Source organism: Aethalodelphis obliquidens, unplaced genomic scaffold, assembly GCF_003676395.1.
Source record: "Aethalodelphis obliquidens isolate GAN/ISIS:26980383/991018 unplaced genomic scaffold, ASM367639v1 scaffold40, whole genome shotgun sequence".
NCBI lineage: Eukaryota > Metazoa > Chordata > Mammalia > Artiodactyla > Delphinidae > Aethalodelphis > Aethalodelphis obliquidens.
Genome location: NW_020837984.1, coordinates 6931614 through 6952712, shown reverse-complemented (window position 1 = coordinate 6952712; position 21099 = coordinate 6931614). Strand labels below are relative to the sequence as shown.

Sequence of the window (21099 nt, the reverse complement as noted above, 5' to 3'; positions counted from 1 at the left end):
CTAGAATTGTCCTGAATGTGGTTTAGACTTTTAAATAAGGTTAGGCCTTTGAGTGGTTATTTTTCATGATACATGCTCCTGATACATGCTTCCATGGATACATGCTACTGTCTACCCTGCATTGTTTTGTGAGACAATCAAGCTCTTTTTTCTCAACATAATGTTAGAAAATAATATATTAAAAATGAATTGTGTTATGTTCTAGCCTCAAGTTGAAGTGTTGTCAGAGGAAGAAGGGGAAGAAGAGGAGGAGGAAGAAGATATACTCTCTCTGGCAGAAGAAAAATACAGGCCAGCTGCTCTTGAAAAAATGATAGCTTTAGTTGCTCTTTTGGTTGAACAGTCTCGCTCCGAAAGGTGAAATGTTTCAACATTCAAAATGCTTAAAGCATGTTTGATTTTATTCTTTTTACATAATTGTTTTACCATTATTAACTGAGTAGTTTTTGTTACTTAATTCCTTTTAAATAATAACAACACTTTCCATCAACTCTTGTAGCATAAGTATTTCGATCCTTTGTACCAAACTCTTACTTTGCCTGAGTCATGTTAGAAATATACATTGAAGAAATTTACAGTAAAATATCTAGCAAAATTATATGTGCATTCATCCTTTGACCTAGCAACCCCACTTCTGGGATTCTGTTCCCAAAACACCAAAAGATGTATGTGCAGTGCTGTTTATTGAAGCAGTGTTTATAAACAGCAAAAGACTGAAAGTGTCCACAAAGATGGTACGAGTTGAAGAAACAGCATCCACTTGATAGAGGACTCTATAGCAGAAAAAAAAACAGGCAGTATGGACTGTATGTGTACCACCATGGAGAGTTCTTTAAGATACATAACACTGAGGTGAAAAAAAAACAAGGTGGACAAAAGTATATATAGTATGCTACTTTTTTTTTTCTTTTGGCCACACAGCATGGCTTACGGGATCACTGAGTCCTAACCACTGGACCACCAGGGAATTCCCTATAGTATGCTACTTTTTAAGAAGGGGAGGCTGTGAGACACAAAGTGAGTGAGAGAGAGAGAGAGAGAAGAGAGTGTGTGTGTGTGTGTGTGTGCGTGCACGTGTGCAACCAAGCCACATTATTCATGGATCTCCACTTTGTGAATTCTCCTACTTAAATTTATTTGTAATCCCCAAATCAGTACTTGTGAAGCGCTTACAGTGATTTGTGGATTTCAGAATGTACAGAGTGGCAAAAAATTGGAGTTTACCTGACACACACTTCTCCAGCTGAGGTCAAACATGGTGACACTCTGCCTTCTTGTTTCGGTGCTCAAATTGTAAACAAATTTTTGTTTGCAATATGTGCCACATTTCTCACATTTATGCTTTTTGTTGGTGATTTGGCTGTTTAAAAATGGTCCCAAGCATAGTGCCAAGTGCTGTCTAGTGTGTTCCTAAGCTCAAGAAGGCCATAATATGCCTTAAGGAGAAAGTACACATTAGATAAGCTTCATTCAGGTTTGAGTTACAGTGCTGTTTGCTCTGTATTCAGTGCTAATGAGTCAACATTAAATCAGGTGTCTTTAAACAGAAACACACATTATACAAGGTAACATATTGATCTATTGATGAAAATGTTATGACCAGAGGTTCACAGGAACCTAAGTGTATGTTTTCCCTATGAGCAGTGATTCAGTGTTCACTAATTCAGTGTTCGCAGCTCTTTATAGAACGTAAGTACTACAAGTAACAAGAACTGACTATTTTTCTAATTGAAGACTAAATTTTTAAAAATAAATTTTAAATTTCCAGTGGTTGGGGGAGGGGAAAACAGGCTGGAGGGGACAGGAATGAAGGTTTGACTTCTTTGAATATAGTACACTGTTTTGTTTTTTAGATTTATCTTTGGAATCATGTAAATGTTTTCTATAATTATAAATAAATTAATAAAATGCAATCCCTAAAAATCAAAAGCAGACTGAAATAAATGAGCTTAACTGTATATTGAGTTGGTGACATAGCCACTGGAGAGGAATTAAAGTGACTTTAGAACACATTGATTTAACTGTAATTTTTAGTGGGATGTACCTGAAGGACAAAAAGAATTGTAAAATTATCCTCAAGTGTTTTACTAATTATATTGTGAGTAGTTGTATAATTAGAATTATTATTCTGAAACTGTATTATAGAATAAAACAGATAATTGTTAATGTCATTAGAAACCAAGATTTTCAGAAAAAGAAAAGAGAAATACAAATATAAAATTGTAGGATGTTTACATAACTTCTTCAAAACTAAATTTGAATTTGGGAATATCAGTAGAGTTCATGGTATATTTTGTCTTAAGCAAACAAAAAATGTATTATGTATTTCCATTTTCTGAAAAGGCCTAGAAATCCTGTCCAACCCAAAAACCAGTGAGTGACCCTGGCATCTAGATAATATTTCCCACTGAAAAAAATCAAGGTTCCTTGAGAAAATAGCCAATTCCAGGTCTTGGGCAAGAAATGAATGGGAAGCCTCGAACATTTTGTCATTTTGGAAAGCAAGGAGGCTATCAAAGACTACTGAGGTCATGTTAAAAGGTCTCAAGAGTCAACTTAAGGAGGTTTCTACTGGTTACAGATTGGACAACTTGAGCATCAATAATAGTAATAACAACTGCAAGTGGACTAAAACACATCATGGATGTTTACATCCATGAGTTTATAATGATACCTAAAAACAAAATTTTAAAAATTATTGACAACTTTTGGAGTATATTAAGAAACCAAGTAACAATTTTGGAAACTTATTAATAAAGGAACAATATCAAGTATTTATCTTACCTGCAAGAATTATACTTCATGGCAACCAAATGGTAAATGAGAGGGATGTTCATCGTCATAGAGGTATTTGAGCTAATAAATGAGCAAGTAATGCTGGAATTAGGATATCAATATTTTGCATCCCAAATGCAATAATGGATCTAGGAAATGATCATCATGGGCTGAAAACATTACAAAAAGAGGGACAGCTTTTCATTGTGTGCCTCCTGATGAAAGTTCACACTACCGTTTATTAAGGTATTCTTGATTAAAAAGTCAAACCTAGATCTGATCAAGTCTCTAGATCTAATAACTACCAGTTTATAGGAAATACGGGGACAGAGGAATATGTTAAAACAACACACCAAGGATATAATCAGCAAAATGGAAATGTGGGAAATTCTACAGGTCAAACCACCTGCTTTCTTCAACAGATTAATTGCAAGATAAAAACAAAATCGGAGGGGAAACCAGTTGTCTAAAAGAGATTTAAAAGACATTTCAACCGGTGTCAACAGAGGACTTCATTTGGATCCTGATTCAAACAAATTATAAAAATATTTTTTAGAAACTTGAGGAAATTGACTGGATCTTGTATGATAATAAGAAATTGTTAATTTATTTTAGGTGTGAATATTGGTAGTGTTGTTTATGTTTTTGAAATTTATGTTTGGGATATGTATTGAAATTTATGGACTAAGTGATAACGTATCTGGAATTGCTTCAAAATAGTTCATATTTGAACAAGTAGGAGGTACAGATGAATCAAGATCGACCGTAAGGTGGTAATTTGCAACTGAGTGATGGGATGCTTACAGTATTCTATTTTTGTATGTGTTTGAAATTTTCTATAATAAGTTAAAGAAATATGCAGTAATTTTAAACTTGAAAGTGAAATTCTCTATTTCTTAGAAGTTCGTTTTGTTTTGAAGGTTCTCATGTCAAAAAAAAGCTCTCTAAATTAGACCCATCCTCGTGTTACAGTATACCAACATTTTGAGTTAATTAAATGGAAACAAAGTAGATTTGGACTTGCATGTACCAATCTTGGAATTTTGAAAAATTGTCTAAAAGATGTCTAGTGAGCAAGTCTAGCTAGCAGAAAGTTCAAAAATCATTTTATGATGGTGGCTTGGTACACTTATAATTGAATCAACAATTTTGTTATGTGTCATGATGCAAATGGCTATAAAGTAGTATAGAGGAAAGAAAAACTTATTTCCACTAATGTTTTCTTTCAGGCATTTGACATTATCACAGACTGACATGGCGGCATTAACAGGAGGAAAGGTAATACCGTCTCAATATTAGACCACTTGATAATCACAAAAATAACAACAAAATAGTTCTTAAATGAACAACTTTTGCTTTTAACAGGGATTTCCCTTCTTGTTTCAACATATTCGTGATGGCATCAATATAAGACAAACTTGTAATCTGATTTTCAGCCTTTGTCGATACAATAATCGACTTGCAGAACATGTAAGTGCTGAGAAACAGTCTTAAAGATTTTTGGTAATTTGTGGAAGAATATTCTGAAATTATCCCTTTTGTTTTGTTTTGTTTTGTTTTAGATTGTATCTATGCTTTTCACATCAATAGCAAAATTGACTCCTGAGGTATGTAGACATCTGTTCATTCATGTTTTTCAAGCTGCTATCAGCACTGACAATGCTTTCAAATGAACCTTTCTAATTGTTTTTGGGAAAAAATTTATCAAGGCTTCCCTCATAATACAACCACCTATTTTTAACTATGTAACTTGAATAAACTGAATTACCTCTTCACATCTTGTCACAAATGTCATTTTCCCAATTAAATTTACATATAAGTTGAATATATCAGAGTTTCACCTTGATACTGAGCTTTAAAGTTGTTTGGTTTGAAGCATATATCATATTGTACCTTAGAAGAAAGTAGACTAACCAGAATTCTGCCTAGGTGGATAAGTATATATTTTCATAAAATGAAAATATTATAGCTACTTTGATAATACATGTCAAATATTAATATAAATTATACCTCAGAGAGCAGAGGTTGCTACAGGAAACTTTTAATCTAAATTTTTCTATAAACATGGTTGTCTCATTAACAAGAGTTTTGATACATTTTTTCCCAAATTGACATCCAGAAAAATAGATGTTTTCTGTTAAATGTGGCTCCCACACAATTGACACTGTATCCTGCGCTCACCCTTCTGCTTTATGAGAGTTCAGGTTCATATGTATGAGTACTGAGCTCTCTAACCTAATACAGCAGATTTAAATGTGATCTGTAGAAGAGTTATATTTCTTTGTTTTCAGCTGGAAATGATGGGTTCAAACAGATCTAAATACACAGTCATGTACATGTCTTATAGGCAGCCAATCCTTTCTTTAAGTTGTTGACTATGCTAATGGAGTTTGCTGGTGGACCTCCAGGAATGCCTCCCTTTGCATCTTACATTCTGCAAAGGATATGGGAGGTAAGTCTTGCAGCAGATGTTTTAGTGTTTATTTTTCCGAGGGCTTTATTTTTCTAACAGTCACTCACATTTTAAGTACTAGTTTCTTCTTGCTTGGGTAACTCAAAATGGTTTTAGTAAGTCACAGGTGAAGGGAAGAAGAGATGCTTTAGTCAGAAGATCTAGGGGAAAAAAGAGTTCTTCCCTAGTGTCTCAGATGTTTAAAGATTTTCTCGTAGAGTCATAAGCAGTCTTCAGCCCATCCGAGGTCCTCATTCCCGTATCCTCAAAAAAGATTCCGTAAAGTGGTAGAAGCCCTAGAAATACAAGCCAGGTGCTTTCAGCAGTTGATAGAAAATACAGAGGACGCACCAACCACTTCCTTTCTTCCAGAGTTACTGCTGAGGTTACAGAATTTCTTCTTAGTGAGTGTTGGAAATGCCCACTCTCTAGACCAGGGGCCTGGCAAACTTTTTCTCTTCATAGTCCAGATAGTAAATATTTTAGGCTTTGTGGGCCATATGGTCTCTGTTAGAACCATTCAGCTGCTGTTTTACCATAAAACCAGCCATAGACAAAATGTAAATGAGTGGGCATGGTTGTGTTCCAATAAAAACTTAAAAACAGGCAAACCACAGAAGCCGTAATTTTGGCTTCTGAGAGCCATAATTTTCCAACCCCTACTCTAGATTCCTAGGATTTCCTTTTCCAATGAAAAAAATCTTCCCAGCAGTATAGTGAGCTAGTTTTCATTCTCACTTATAGTAGCAGATTGGGCAAACAATAAGAAAAGTAAAGATGGAAACTTTAGAGAATTAAAAGCACTTTTAAATAACTTTGTAAACTTAAGACCTTAAAGGTCATTGAGTTCTCTTATTGGTCCTGTGTTAGAGTCCTTGGTTATTATAATTTTATTTTGTAAACTAATGACAAATTCTCCTTGAACATATTCCTGTTAATAAAAATAAGTTGCTTTAAAAATGGGAAAAAACATGGGTGTGAAACTTCTTTCAGGCTCTAGTTTTCAAAAAACTATTTAGCTTTAAAGTGTCTGATGCACATACCAAAAGTAAGTTTAAAAAAGTAACTGCTCATTCAGTTAGCCTTATATTCTGTTCTTGTCATTTTACTTGTAGGTAATTGAATACAATCCTTCTCAGTGTCTGGATTGGTTGGCAGTGCAGACACCCCGAAATAAACTGGCACACAGCTGGGTCCTACAGAATATGGAAAACTGGGTCGAGCGGTTTCTTTTGGCTCACAATTATCCTAGAGTCAGGACTTGTAAGTCAAATATTCAGAATTTAAGAAACCATTTTGTTGTTGTTCCACGTTTCGTTTTGTTTTTTGTTTGTTTTAAGGTGATCATAATATACCCATTGTATAATACAGAAAGGCTCTTAGAGATATTTTTTTAAACGCCAAGGTTATATTAGTATTTGAAAACCTATGGCGACGTTTTACAAATATCTATAGTGTTTTTGTTTTTTTAGGGATAGGAAACTGTGTCTTTTCTTGGGTGATATCACCACCACTATCATTTTTGTTTCCTTTCTTGGTAGAATCACAAAGCATTATCAGCATTAGTGAAGAGAGTAATGGGTCAGAAAATCCTGTCTTAAAAGTAACTTGAGAAGCCTAAGAGTAAAGTGACAATTAAAACACAAAATAAGCTGAGAGAAAATATTCTCTGAAGTTATGGGAGTTAAATGATAAATATCTTTATTGTACCCAGGCCAGAAGGGAATAAACAAAGATCTTGGAAGACAGATGGACAAATACCAAAAATAGATACTTCACAGAATAGGTAACTGATTGTAAATAAACACAGAGTATGTTTTCTTTTGATAGTATTAAAAGAAATAAAAATCAAAGTAGTTAATTTTTTTAATTCTTTAATCATTCAGTTTAATCATTAAGATCATATTTCCTAGTTTTCTGCTGAGAGGGCATACAATCAGTAACACTCCAGTAGCAGCAAGTACATCGAATACCCAGATCCATGTTTTTAAACATCATTTCCGATAAAATGAAACACAGCTCCTTGGAGAAATGGCTGATTGTAGGACTAGGGCAGGGAATATACAAGATGAGCCTGTAGCATCTTGTGGAACCAGAAAGTAAGGAAGTACTCCCAAAACAAAATGATGGGGGTATGTCAAAGGGACATAGAACCAACCTGAAAGAGCTCCCAATGCCCAAAGCTGAAACAATTTGAGAGAAAAAATAATTAACATAGCACTGAATTGTAATCCAAAGTATAAAATAAATACCCATGAGTCCATACTGATATAAATGAATGACTGAATAAACAAAGAAATGGAGAAGAGACAAATCTCCCATACAGAAGAATTCCAAAAAATGTATGTACATCTTCCCCCCCAAAAGGGAAACCCCCTTGAGTGTGAGCTTAGTGACTTGCTTTCAAAGAGTAGAGTATGAGGGATAGAGAAAATAACGTTAAGAAACTTGACAAACATTAAGTCAGGCAGATAATTAAGGTTAAAAATGTCACTGATAAGTCATGTTGATAGTATGTGCCCTTGATATGGTGTGATGCACAGGGCACTTCATCATGTGGTCTTCCTCCCAAAATCCCATAACCTGAGTCTAACCATGATACTCATCAGATAAACTTAATTTGAGGGACATTCTACAAAAATACCTGACCACTACTCCTCAAAACTGTCATGGTCTTCCAAAGAAAGTCTGAGAAAGTGTCACAGTCAAGACGAGCTTAAGGAGACATGACATCTAAATCTCATTTATCCTAAATGAGATCCTAGAAGCAGGAAAAGAACATTAGGGCAAAACTATTGAAATCTGAAATGTGGAAATTAGTTAATAGTAATGTGCCAGTGTTGGTTCCTTAGTCACAACAAATGTACCATGGTAATAATGTTAACAGGGGAAATGGGAGAAGGGGGTATAGGAACTGTCTGTTCTACCTCTTCTAAAATAAAAGGTTTATTAGGGGAAAACATGTTTCAGTGGTGGGTACACATGGCTTGGCGATGGTATTCTGCTCATAGGCTTTTTTTCCTGCCAGTTTAGTTAACCCCACAGTAATGGGATATTTGTAAGAGCTGACACATATGCTGGTTGGTATTTATGTCCTGACTCCTGACCATAAAACAATTAAAAACTTTTGCTGAACCAAACAAACAAAAAAACCAAAACAAAAAGAAAAGCTTTTTAGCTAGCTGGTACACCTAACATTCATAGTAGTGCTAAAGAAATAGCATTCTCATACACTGCAGTGACATTATAAGTTAATATTACCCTTAAGAAATGCAGTTTAGCAGTATGTACCAAGATCCTTAATTTTTTTTTCCCTTTTTCAACTCAGTAATACCATTGCAGGGATTCTGGTATAAGTAAGTCATCCAATATATGAATGTCCAACAGCATTATTTGTAAGTGTGAAAAATTTTTAACTAGATGTTCAGATAAGAGATAAATTGTTGTGCATCATTTAAAAATTATAATAGTGAAGACTATAGAAATATGAAAAAATGCTTTTGAAATAATGTAACTTGAAATCGGGGCCCAAATATTTGAATAGAATCAGTATGACTCAGTAAGAATGAGGGTAACATGGATAGAAGAAAAGCTACAGAGAAATACTTGTAAATCCTACAAAATAATTTTAAGGAATGACTTTAGAATATTTAGCGAAAAGAAAATGGTGACACATAGGTGTCTTAAAATAGTTGAGTTGCCATATAGAAATGGACGATTTGTTCTAAGTTCTCTAGACCCAGGAATTTTTAAGTTATAGCAAGGCAGTTTTTAGAAAGATGGTCTGTTCTTCTACCTTGACTTCCCTGTTTGTTCTCAAAGATAAAAATAATTTAAAAGTCGTGGGGATTTTTCCCCTAGCAGAACTTACTTTTTATTTAAAAGCAAATAGTTTTTATAGAAATAAGTAGATGGTTAGGTATGTGATAAAGCAAAACAAAATGTTAATTGTAGAATTTATGTGGTAGGTCCATGGGTCATTATTTAGTAGAATGTTTTCAACCTTTCACAGTGTTCAAAATGTTTTCAAAATAAAATGTTGGGGTAAAAGTATTTAACTTAAACTGAATAATTTTTTAAATAAAATTATTTTCTCAATTGCAGTTTTATACAAATTTGATCAAGATGACACCTAAATGCCAAGTTTTTATATTTGAAACACATACCAAACTGAGCCTAACTGAAAACAGGCTAATCAGAGCAATATATAGGTGATGAAATATGTAGAAATGGAGTATTGTGCAAAAATAAAGTTTAATTTGACATCCATAAAAGAGATTACAATTAATTTTAGAAACCCTAACTGTATTTGCTTTGGTAGTATGATGGAAGTTATCAAATTATAGGTAGAATAGTGGGAGACAGAATTAGTAGGTGTATTGAAAAGGGTTATACTAAGGCATTAGATGCCTTGAGTAGGCTCTGTAATGAATGTTGTTAGGACGATTAACTCATGAGTCTGACAATCAAGGTTTGAATTCCAGCTCTGCCACTTGCTGTGGAAAATGGGGTAGTCATACTGTTTTAAGTCTGAGTAAAAGTGGAGATAATAAAACTAATACCAACTACATAAAGAATGTGTTAAATTTAAGCATTTGATAAATGTTAGCAGTTCTTGTTGTTGTTTGTATGTTACCATTATCATCGTCATCATCATCATCATCATCGTTTCTCGAAGTCAAGTCTGGGCTCCCCCTTTATCTGTGTGACCTTGGTCTTTGCTTCTCTAAGATTCAGATTTTCCAGTGTATCATCACCTACCTCCAGGATGATTGTGAGGGATTAAATGAGATAATATTTGCAACGTACCTAGCTTAGTGCCTTGCTAATAGTAACTCCTTTTACAGATGGGTTCAACTAATGAGTCATTATCCTCTCAGAATTATACCATAGGCTTAATAACATTTTCCAGGTATGTTAAGGAAGGGATTCTTTCTCTGCATGCAAGGTTAGCCTAGAAGACTTTCAGAGATTTTCCAAAGTTAATATTCTATAATTGGCATATATGTATATAATCTTTATAATACAAAAGGCTTTTAGATAGATCTTATTCTATCTTTATAATGTAAGTTTACCATTATCTACAAAATAATACTGAATTATTTTGTAATAATTGATAAAGAAGAGGAAAACTAAGACCCTAAATTAATGATTTGATATGTCAGACAGCGTTATGTAGGTCTTCTGGCTCCAAATGCTGTGTTCTTCCTGTTAAACCATATTATTCCCTGCGAAGAAATAAAATGATAAAACAAATGGGAAAATTCTGCGTCTTGGGAAAGCTAAACAAAAGAGGTTTAAAACTTTCTGTTTATGCGATTGTTGTCACCACTTAAAAAATAGCAGTGACAAAATGGAAGGCGTCTGTTTTTGTCATTCCTTGGGATTTCTCTGGTACCAGTGGTAGAGCAGAAAGATATTAAAAGAGATGTTCATGTCCCTTAATTTTTATTCATTTTAATTTTTAAAGGGAAGAGTGACTGTGTTTAATGACTGCTCTTCAGTCTATTTTATATCTTGTAAGCATCTGACAGTTTTGTTTTACATTTTATAGCTGCAGCTTATCTTCTGGTGTCCCTTATACCAAGCAATTCATTCCGCCAGATGTTCCGGTCAACAAGGTCTTTGCACATCCCAACCCGTGACCTTCCACTCAGTCCAGACACAACAGTAGTCCTACATCAGGTCTACAACGTGCTCCTTGGTTTGCTCTCAAGAGCCAAACTTTATGTTGATGCTGCTGTTCATGGCACTACAAAGCTAGTGCCCTATTTTAGCTTTATGACTTACTGTTTAATTTCCAAAACTGAGAAGCTGATGTTTTCCACATATTTCATGGATTTGTGGAACCTTTTCCAGCCTAAACTTTCTGAGCCAGCAATAGCTACAAATCACAATAAACAGGCTTTGCTTTCATTTTGGTACAATGTGTGTGCTGACTGTCCAGAGAATATCCGCCTTATTGTTCAGAACCCAGTGGTAACCAAGAACATTGCCTTCAATTACATCCTTGCTGACCATGATGATCAGGATGTGGTGCTTTTTAACCGCGGGATGCTGCCTGCCTACTACGGCATTCTGAGGCTCTGCTGTGAACAGTCTCCTGCATTTACACGACAACTGGCTTCTCACCAGAACATTCAGTGGGCCTTTAAGAATCTTACACCACATGCCAGCCAATACCCTGGAGTAAGTAAAATGATAACTCTTGTATCTGTATCCTCAAATTGATTGGAAATACCTGTTTTTCCCATTGTGGGATGTAGCGACAAAATATGGGAGTACAGTCTGACTTTAACTGTTCTTTCTTAAAGACTTAAGGTTTATTTGTTTTCTTGAATACATGTATAAAATGTTATAAAATTGGTAAGTGTGTGGATAATTTTTCTTAGGTTGATACTGAAATTTTATCTCTAATGGAACTTACTTATGTTAATTTGTGGTTTTGTTAATGAGTCTTTCATATATACCTAATGAAAAAGTTCAGCTTTGTGGTACAGTTTTAAGGAAGTGAGTATTTACTGTTTAGATATTATCAACATATACATACTATGCTAAGCTGTAAGCTAGACAGTATTTTATCTTAGCTGTAGTATTACCTAGGGTTTTTTTATTTGTTCACACTACGTTGAAGTGAATGAAATGGCTAAGAGGTGGGCCTATCAGAGTACAAATATATACCATCTAAATCTGATCCCTTTTTCTCTGCAGACTATAGGTTTTATTTAAAATTTTCCCCTCTCCATGTTAGGCTGTCATTCCTGGATATTTCTTTTCATTGTTGCCTCTTACTCTTTGTTGTAAACTCAAGCTTACACCAAGAGGGTATACATCTGGGAAGGGGGTTGGAAGCAGAGTGCAGAACGCTTTTTCAAGCTGTTGTCAACCCAGAGGCTAAAAACTGCTAATAAGAAAAATTTTTTGCTTACTTTAAGGGGAGTATAGGAGAAGGAACTTTTTCAAGACATTTTCAAGACATTCAACATTTACTTAAGAGCTCAGTCAAATGACTACAATAAAGGGTATTTTAAGTATTGGTATCCTTGAATTGTGTGCTACACTTCTTTTTCCTGTTGAAGGAAGAAAGGACATTAACTGTCCTTTAGACATAATGTAGTGAATTGTTATTTCTCACCCAGAAAGAATAACCTTATTTCCTGTTAAGAAAGTTAGAATGCCTATAATAAAGGAAAGAAAGTGAGTATATTAAGTACCAAAAGAGGTTCAAAGCCAAGGTTATAAGAATACGGAAGGAGAATGAGAGTCTGCCGAACTTAGAAGGAGTTAGGACAGAATTTATTAAGATTCAGTGGATTTTTCTCTATCGCATTCACATAAATAATCTCCGATTTAGTTACTAAACATGATGTCTGTAAGTTAAATATACCTTTGATGAGTGCTGGGTGAGTTAGAATATTTATCCCCTAATGTTGTTAGGCATCAATGAAATGTAACATCTTTATTTTAGAACTTATCAGTTAGAGATTTTTTGTGAAAATGGTGCTTAAATCAATTTTTGCCATGAAAAATATGAAGGTTGGGGGTTTCAGGTCTTTGATAAGTATGTATTAGAAGAACAGCCCTTTCCTAACATGCCCATGAGTAAATGAGTTTATAAAACCACAGCTAGTGATTTTACTAGAATATTAGATCCCACATTTCATCCATCTTGAGCTGGATCATCTATCAGTCTAGAAAGATCATTCCAAATGTTGGCACAAAGGGTTTTCTCAAAGCAGTATTAATTCAGGTGTAATTGAGGGGTGTAAAATCTTTGTGACAGAGTAATAATTTCTCATTTACTATAGAAAAGGGGGGCAAAGGATGGGCATACCATCTCTGGATATATTTGACATTATAAAGCTAGTAATTTAAACAGTTTTAAGACTAAAGTTGAATAAGTTGAATTTACTTGTAGTTTTTAATCTGGAAATTCTATTTTAAGATTATTTTCTTTTAGTGAATAATATATTGCATTTTAAAAATAGAATCCACTGCTAATTTTATAATTATTCTTGGATGGTACTGCAATCTAACTTAATTTGTGTAATTTTAAGAACTGGCTAATGAGCATAACACTTAGAAATGAGAAGAAGATAGATCATCATAATGCTTATTTGCCCTTTTCAGGCAGTAGAAGAACTATTTAACCTGATGCAGCTGTTCATAGCTCAGAGGCCAGATATGAGAGAAGAAGAATTGGAAGATATTAAACAGTTTAAGAAAACAACCATAAGTTGTTACTTACGTTGCTTAGACGGCCGCTCCTGCTGGACTACTTTAATAAGGTAAAGAGATATTTTCTGGTGTTTTTTGTTTGTTTTGTTTTTACAAGTGAAGGGATGGGGACCATCATCTTGACATTTAAAGAGGAATAATTTAAATTATTTATAACTGAAATTTTACCACTTCTTTAAGGTTATTGGGAAAGCATTTAAACCTTTAGACACCTTGGAGGAATTTATATTTTGAGAGTTAATTAGCTACTTTTAACAGTTTTTATTTTGATTTGGTTTTGGATTATCTATGTGTGTTTTATCAGAATCATAGAATTTTAGGGTTGGAAGGAACCTTAATGTACCATCTTCCACCTAAAGCTTAAATCCTCCTCTCTGTGGCAGTTCATTCTAACTTATGCTTGGACAGTTCAGTCCTAGAGGTCTCCAGAAATAGCTTACTCCATCTTTGGATAAGTTTCATTGTTAATATGTTTCTCATTTTAGTTAGCCCAGATCGATCTATCTTTTTTAACTATAGGAATTCGCCAAAATACCAAAATATCTTTACAGTTAATTGTTTAGAGCTACAGAAGTTATTGAATGACTATAAAGGAACTGCTACAAATTACACTTAATTTCCTTTAACTGTAGAAATTAAGTCTAGGTTAATTTCTGTATATTAAATCTAAGACTTGGGGCTGATGTCTTTTATTAGGCCCACATTTTTTGGCAATACTTTCTTTTTTTTTTTTTTTGCGGTACACGGGCCTCTCACTGTTGTGGCCTCTCCCGTTGCGGAGCACAGGCTCCAGACACGCAGGCTCAACGGCCATGGCTCGTGGGCCCAGCCGCTCCACGGCACATGGGATCTTCCCGGACCAGGGCACGAACCCGTGTCCCCTGCATCGGCAGGCGGACTCTCAACCACTGCGCCACCAGGGAAGCCCCTGATTATTTTTTTTAAAAATGAAGAAAACATCTCATTAAAGTAGAAGGATTTCCAGTTGTACTATATAATAGCAGTTTCCAGTACCTAATAATGAAATAAAGTCGATTAACAGGAGTAATGCAGCTACTTTTGGATGATTATTATATAGATTATTTTCAAGGCCAACATATGTTTTGGGTTTTTTTTCCCCCCTCCTGTTGTTCTTCCCAGTAACTAGCTGATGAGTGCTTCAATAATACCAAGTGTATTTTATTGTTATCTGGAACTTAACATACTGTAGAAGATAAACCCATTATAAAAAGAAACATTGTTTCTACTGAAACTTTAAAAATATTCCTGTCAGCACCTCTCTTCCACCATTGTGGATAATTAAGAGTTGACTAGTGTAATACTAGTAGACATAACTTTTCTCTAAGTTGCACTGAGGGTTTCTTATTTAATATTATCTTTTATTATATTACTAAGGACTAGATGTAGCTGTCTCTTTTTGTAGGTAAGAAAGTAGAGAACCTAAATGACAATTTACTTCTATTTTTTTTATCACCTAAGTGTTCTGTTCAGATTCAGAGTTCTCAAACTGGTCTCTGTTTTCTAGTGCCTTCAGAATACTATTAGAATCTGATGAAGACAGACTTCTTGTTGTATTTAATCGAGGGTTGATCTTGATGACTGAGGTAAATACTTTATTGCGTTTTACTGTAGATTTATTTCAATTTAATGTTCTCACCCAAACTTCTTGTTTTGTGGATATTTAAAGTTTATTGTAAACTGTTTTACAGGTGTCTGGATTTTAAATATGCAGATCAGTAAATGCTAATTTACATTCCAAGAAGAATTAGGTCACAGTTTTTGGGTGCTGTTTTCTTTTTCCATAGTAATTACATACTTTCCCCCTCAGTTTGTATTTAGAACACTTGAAATAGACTAGTTTTATAAATTCATTTGTAAGACTAGAAATGGATGAGTCTGTAGGATTTAATTGAGGACACACATAATTTCTCAAGAGTGTGTTTATTTGACCCAGTTCCTCATCAGAGGAAGCTAGTGAGATTGTTACAGCTGGTTACAATCAGCTGTTAATTTTTCCCATGATTATTGAACATCCACAACTGTGAGATGATTTTAAGTCCACAGAGGTGCATAGTACCCTTTAGTCTGATAATGGAGGTAAGATGAAAGTATATGCCAAGGGCACCATGAAAATTAAGAGGTAGGATAGTTTTTTCAGTTAATGGTATTATAGAATAGGAATACAACATGTGAAACTGCACTTTGAAGAATTTGGACTTGCAGAGATAAGCGGGAAAACATTTAGATAAATGACTTAATCAGCACAAAGGCAAGAAGGTATTGGTTGTATTCAACAAATACCAAATATTTCTGTTTGGCTAAAACCAAAGTATGTGAAGAGGAGTAGTGAGAATTTCATTCTTTCATTAAACAGATGTTTGAATGTCTACTCTGTGCCAGGCATTGTGCTAGGCACTGGGGATACAGCAGTGAACAAGACAGACATGGTTCCTGTCCTCACAGCTCACAGGTTAAATGCCACACATGTACATTGTTCAGATTATGTACTGCCACAGATTCTAGGTTATGAATTTTCAGCTGTGAATTACGAATAGTACATAGGCTATGGGGGACTGATTTGAGAGGATTAGAAAGAAGGTGTATTGGTGTAAAATGAAATAGGAAAAAACTAAGGATTTCATTAAGCTAGTACTGTTAAAGGAATCAAAAGATTTAACAAGCCAATATGATTAAAGGAATTCCTACCTTTTGGAGTTCTTTCACCTCTTTCAGACCTACTATTTTGAGTATGACTGACAGCTATTTCACCACTGTCTTTCATAGAAACCCTGGAAGGTTAGTTAAAGCAGTCACCTATTCTCCCCAGTCTTCCTGTTGCTGCTGCTTTGTAATCTCTAAAGCTTGCAGTCCTAGAGATATGTACTTAGAGCAAACAGTAGCCCCCCCCCAAAAAAAAAAATCAGATTAAGTAAATTATTCCTTCAAAGTAAAATGTAAACACAAAATATCACAGTGTCAACTGTGAAAGTGAGGACTATTTTGTATTTTAAAAGAGCTGAATGGGAGCATTTGACTTGTAGATAGAAAGCAGATACATTTGCTTTTGCAGATATGCACACACATAGTCTTAGTCTGAAAACATCTGTCATAGAGGATGAGCAGTACCATTTTGTGGCTCAATAAAGTAAAAGTGAAATGAAATTTTTCATTTTTTTAAATCACTTGTAGTCTTTCAACACACTGCATATGATGTATCATGAAGCCACAGCTTGCCACGTGACTGGAGACTTGGTAGAACTTCTGTCAATATTCCTTTCAGTTTTGAAGTCTACTCGCCCATATCTTCAGAGAAAAGGTTTGATTAATCCTACTTCTTATTTTTGTTAGTTTAACAATTAAAGAGAATCCACATGCTTCAGAGAATTTGTCTTCTTCTCTAATTTATGTACGGAAAACGGGGCTGATGTTAGCTAACCATTAGGAAAATGTTTATCATGACCTCCTGATATAAAACTGGAATGATCTTGTCTATTTTCTCTATCTCTGCCTGAGAAATAGGCAAGCATGCTATAAGTGTCAAGATTTAGGAGATTGGAAAATATTTCTAAACACAGTAACAACATGAGTATTTGTGAAGTTCCTCTGGCTGGAAACTTACATGGCTTAGGTTAAATCATTTATTTTCAAGAGAAATAACTATAAAACAAACATCTCTGTGTCCCTGTAAAGTAGTGTGAACTTTGAAATGCATATAAATTCCTAGAAAATGGGGCATATCATCACTTAAAATATGTGCTTTTAAGAAATACAGCAGGTTTAACAATAGTAGCCATCTCATGAAAATAATCACTTAGTTTTCACCAAAGATGTTTATGTAATTAATTTGGATTTCTTAGTGTAAGCATTCTGTAGTTTACAACAGAAAATAATTGTGAGGAAGTTTGATCTCAAATGGCATATTTACATATGCTTTTGTGTTTGCAGATGTGAAACAAGCATTAATCCAGTGGCAGGAGCGCATTGAATTTGCCCATAAACTGTTAACTCTTCTTAATTCCTATAGCCCTCCAGAACTTAGAAATGCCTGTATAGGTAAGTTACTTGGAAAATATAGCTGTGTAAAAACCTAGTGGAAGAACATTTTTGTGGGATTGTGTGTGTATATGTAAGATGTAATGTTAGTTCTGTAGGGTTTGGAAGACATTTGTACTTCTTATGTGTGACTTATACTGGCCAGCAGATCCTAAGAAAATCGAGTTCTGTTTCTTAACATATCAATAATTAACTATGTCATTATAGGCAGGTCACTTTATATATGGGCTTGCTGACCTAAGGTTATCTCTAGATCTCTTACAGCTCTGAAATCTTCTGATCCTATTTAAACAAGGTAGAATCATGCAGATGTTTACAGATTAGAACTGACATTGTAAAGAGTGGGGGTGATTATTTCCCTGTGAGTTCTTTTGCCTGAAGATACTTCCTAGTAGCTCTTCTTAGACTCCTGAGTATTTTATATTTTTACTAATTGCATATTTATAATGATAATTTGTGTCTGTTAAAGGACCCCCTTGTTTTAAATTCATATTGAATTTTTTACTGCCTTAGAAGCCATTTAAATAATCTTTAGAGACTATAGCTACTTATTTACAATTTCTCAAAATGACATGTATAACTGTCATGTAGAAGCAGTCAGTTTTGGCAGGTGTTGGCCTGATGTTCTGTAGAATTACAGGCCTACACTTCTCCATTAAGAGGGGAAGGGTGCAGGACTTCCGTGGCAGTCCAGTGGTTAAGACTCTGCACTTCCACTGCAGGGGGCACGGGTTCAATCCCTGGTCAGGGAACTAAGATCCGACAGGCTGTGCAGCGTGGCCAAAAAAAAAAAAGGAGGGATGCATAGCAGTAACCTCTAATTGCCAGAAACTCCGCCAGTAGCCTGTCATCATGAGCTTTACTCCTGTGTAATTACAGGATGAGAATCAGTCCAGCTAGCATCATGAAACATTAAAAGTAGATTAAGGATTCTCAGATCCAAAGAATTTTGAACCTTAGATTTATAAGCTGCTTTGGTTGATTTTATGAAAATACATAATCAGTATGCATTAAATATTTCCCTCAGTGTACTTCTCCATGATGCTTCTCTTAATAGTTTTAAACTTTGGTTTCTAAATGATGCCCGATTGTTGTTTAGTAACTCTGCTGATCCGGATTTGATTAAGCATCAGACAGAATTTCTCCCAGAGTTAAGTGTTAAAACAGTTTTAGACTCTAAAACTTTTTAGCTGCCACACTGCAATCAGTCACCCCAGTAGGATTTGTGAGTTTGAAAGTAGCAGGTAACATACTCCAGTTTTTTAATACCCAAATTGTGTTTTTATTTTCAGATGTCCTCAAGGAACTTGTGCTTTTGAGTCCCCATGACTTTCTTCATACTCTGGTTCCATTTCTACAACACAACCATTGTACTTACCATCACAGTAATATACCAAGTATGTATTCATCTAGCACGGTGGTGAACATGGTTGGCATTTAATCTTTCTGCACACTGAAACATGGAGATTTATTTTTTCAATTTATTCTTATTGTACACTTTTAATGTCTTAGTGTCTCTTGGACCTTATTTCCCTTGTCGAGAAAATACCAAGCTAATAGGAGGGAAAAGCAATATTCGGCCTCCGCGCCCTGAACTCAATATGTGCCTCTTGCCCACAATGGTGGAAACCAGTAAGGTATGTTGGGATGCCAGGAAAACCATGTTTTTCTAGTACACAGTAATTTGAAATTCCCCTCTGGCAGTTATGAGTATATTAGACTTAAATGATCATTTTGTGGATCCTAAGAAGATTAGACTCATTTGGACTTTTTCCTGCTCTGAAATGTTGGTTGAATATTTGCAAAATCAACAATAAGCACAAGTAGTAAGTTTTTTTCCCCCTCAAAAAATATCCTAACAGACTCATTAGTATTTGTCACTAGGCTAAATTATAAATGGGTCATATATCTAAATCTGAAAGGTCAAGTTAGGTACTTACTATTGTTTATATTTCGCCATATAATCAATGACTTCTTTTACTGCCCTCTAATTATAATCCTTTGACCTAAGCCTAATTATCACTGACTGATAGATTTATCATCATTTATAGCCTAGTTCTTGTTCTCTAATACTTAACTCTAAAATAATGCTAATTCTAAATTATAGAGAGAAGGTACATTGACACAGGATAATTTATCTCAGTTCCAACACTTTTCTAAACAATTTTTCCACTTTTTCCTCACCCAACTTTATTCACATTCTCCCTTGCCCGCTGTCTTTAGATCTTAACTACATTTAAGAAGTTCTTATAAGATAAAATATTTAAAATAATTAACACTGTAGTAACCATTACAGAAATTATTTGGACTCTATTTCAAAAATCAAATTTAATTCACTCTTCTTGATGATATGTCTATAGAGCTCAAGTGTCACATTTTAAAATCCTACAGTAATTTTACTTTATTAAAGTATATAGAAATAAGGGGTAATTTTAATTGAAGGCATTTGCACACTGAAAATAAACTTGTGGCAATTAAGATCTTAATAACATTAACAGAAACTTGGAATTTAAAACTAGGTTCTTATAGAATTTAAATATTTAATCAGCTTTTTAGTTAAACTTATTACGTTTGCACAAAATATGCTCTTTAATTTATTATACAATTTAAGTGCAACCATTTTATCATCTTTAACCTTCAGGGCAAAGATGACGTTTATGATCGTATGCTGCTAGACTACTTCTTTTCTTATCATCAATTCATCCATCTATTATGCCGAGTTGCAATCAACTGTGAAAAATTTACTGAAACATTAGTTAAGCTGAGTAAGTATAAAAGATGAGCAGTAAATTCCACTGAATTATTTTAAGCCCGTAGCCATTCAGGAAGGGGAGGAAAAAAATGAGCCAATCCTTTTTTTTCTTTTTTAAAGTGAATGTTTAAAAATATTAATTATTCTCGGGAACATTTTTATGTTTATTAAGAAAACACCAACTTACTGGTTTCCATTGAATAGTTCTTCCCAGAGTTTCAGCTGGCTTATAAAGGAGTGTGGAGTAGGGCTGATCACTTTTGTACATAGAAGCCCAAGTCCTCCTCCATCTGCCCAGCAGAATTTAAAAACAAAAACCAAAAACTGCTCTGCTTAGGGAGGCAGGCTTAGAGATGGACTTCCCCAGCCCTGATCTGAGGGTAAGATGAGATCAGTAGTGCCAGCTGGCAACACCGGGAGCAAGCCGAGTGGACTTGCCAGGGTGAAGCAGAGGTGCATATATGAGTAAATTAGGAGGTAAGTCTCATAAAATAGAGGGGTGAGTGAGAAGGGAAACTTGAAAAGGAAGATATGAGAAATAGAAAAAATAATCAGTGAATTATGAAGGGGGGGAAACCTTGAATTATTTTTATGTAATATTGTCTCTCTGAGGATGTGCCTGAGATCTCTTAGAGGACTGTTCCCTTTGGGTGACTTTTTCCAGCTGATAAGTCTTTAGAAGATAAGTAGCCCTCCAGGTGTCCCTTATCTCAGGACCTCCAGAGTTCTCAGGCTCTGTGTGCCCTGTGAATCTGATGTCTTTAGGGATGGCCCAGGATCCTCTCCAGTGTACTGTAGGTTTGTTTCAGAGCATGGGAAGTGAAATACT

At 34.7% G+C, this 21099-nt stretch overlaps 1 protein-coding gene across 7 annotated transcripts in view; it reads left to right on the top strand.

Annotated features, from left to right (window-relative positions):
• The window catches only part of USP34 (ubiquitin specific peptidase 34), a 231649-nt gene that overhangs the window by 197953 nt on the left and 12597 nt on the right, over positions 1-21099 (top strand). For all 7 annotated transcript variants that reach the window (XM_027131781.1, XM_027131778.1, XM_027131782.1 and 4 more), the window contains 14 exons: positions 206-357; positions 4005-4053; positions 4141-4245; positions 4338-4382; positions 5123-5227; positions 6343-6490; positions 10782-11416; positions 13358-13515; positions 14991-15069; positions 16655-16781; positions 17411-17518; positions 18811-18915; positions 19031-19155; positions 20160-20283. In XM_027131781.1, the coding sequence (XP_026987582.1) occupies positions 206-357; positions 4005-4053; positions 4141-4245; positions 4338-4382; positions 5123-5227; positions 6343-6490; positions 10782-11416; positions 13358-13515; positions 14991-15069; positions 16655-16781; positions 17411-17518; positions 18811-18915; positions 19031-19155; positions 20160-20283 (2065 nt within the window). The remainder of the gene's footprint in view (positions 1-205; positions 358-4004; positions 4054-4140; positions 4246-4337; positions 4383-5122; positions 5228-6342; positions 6491-10781; positions 11417-13357; positions 13516-14990; positions 15070-16654; positions 16782-17410; positions 17519-18810; positions 18916-19030; positions 19156-20159; positions 20284-21099) is intronic.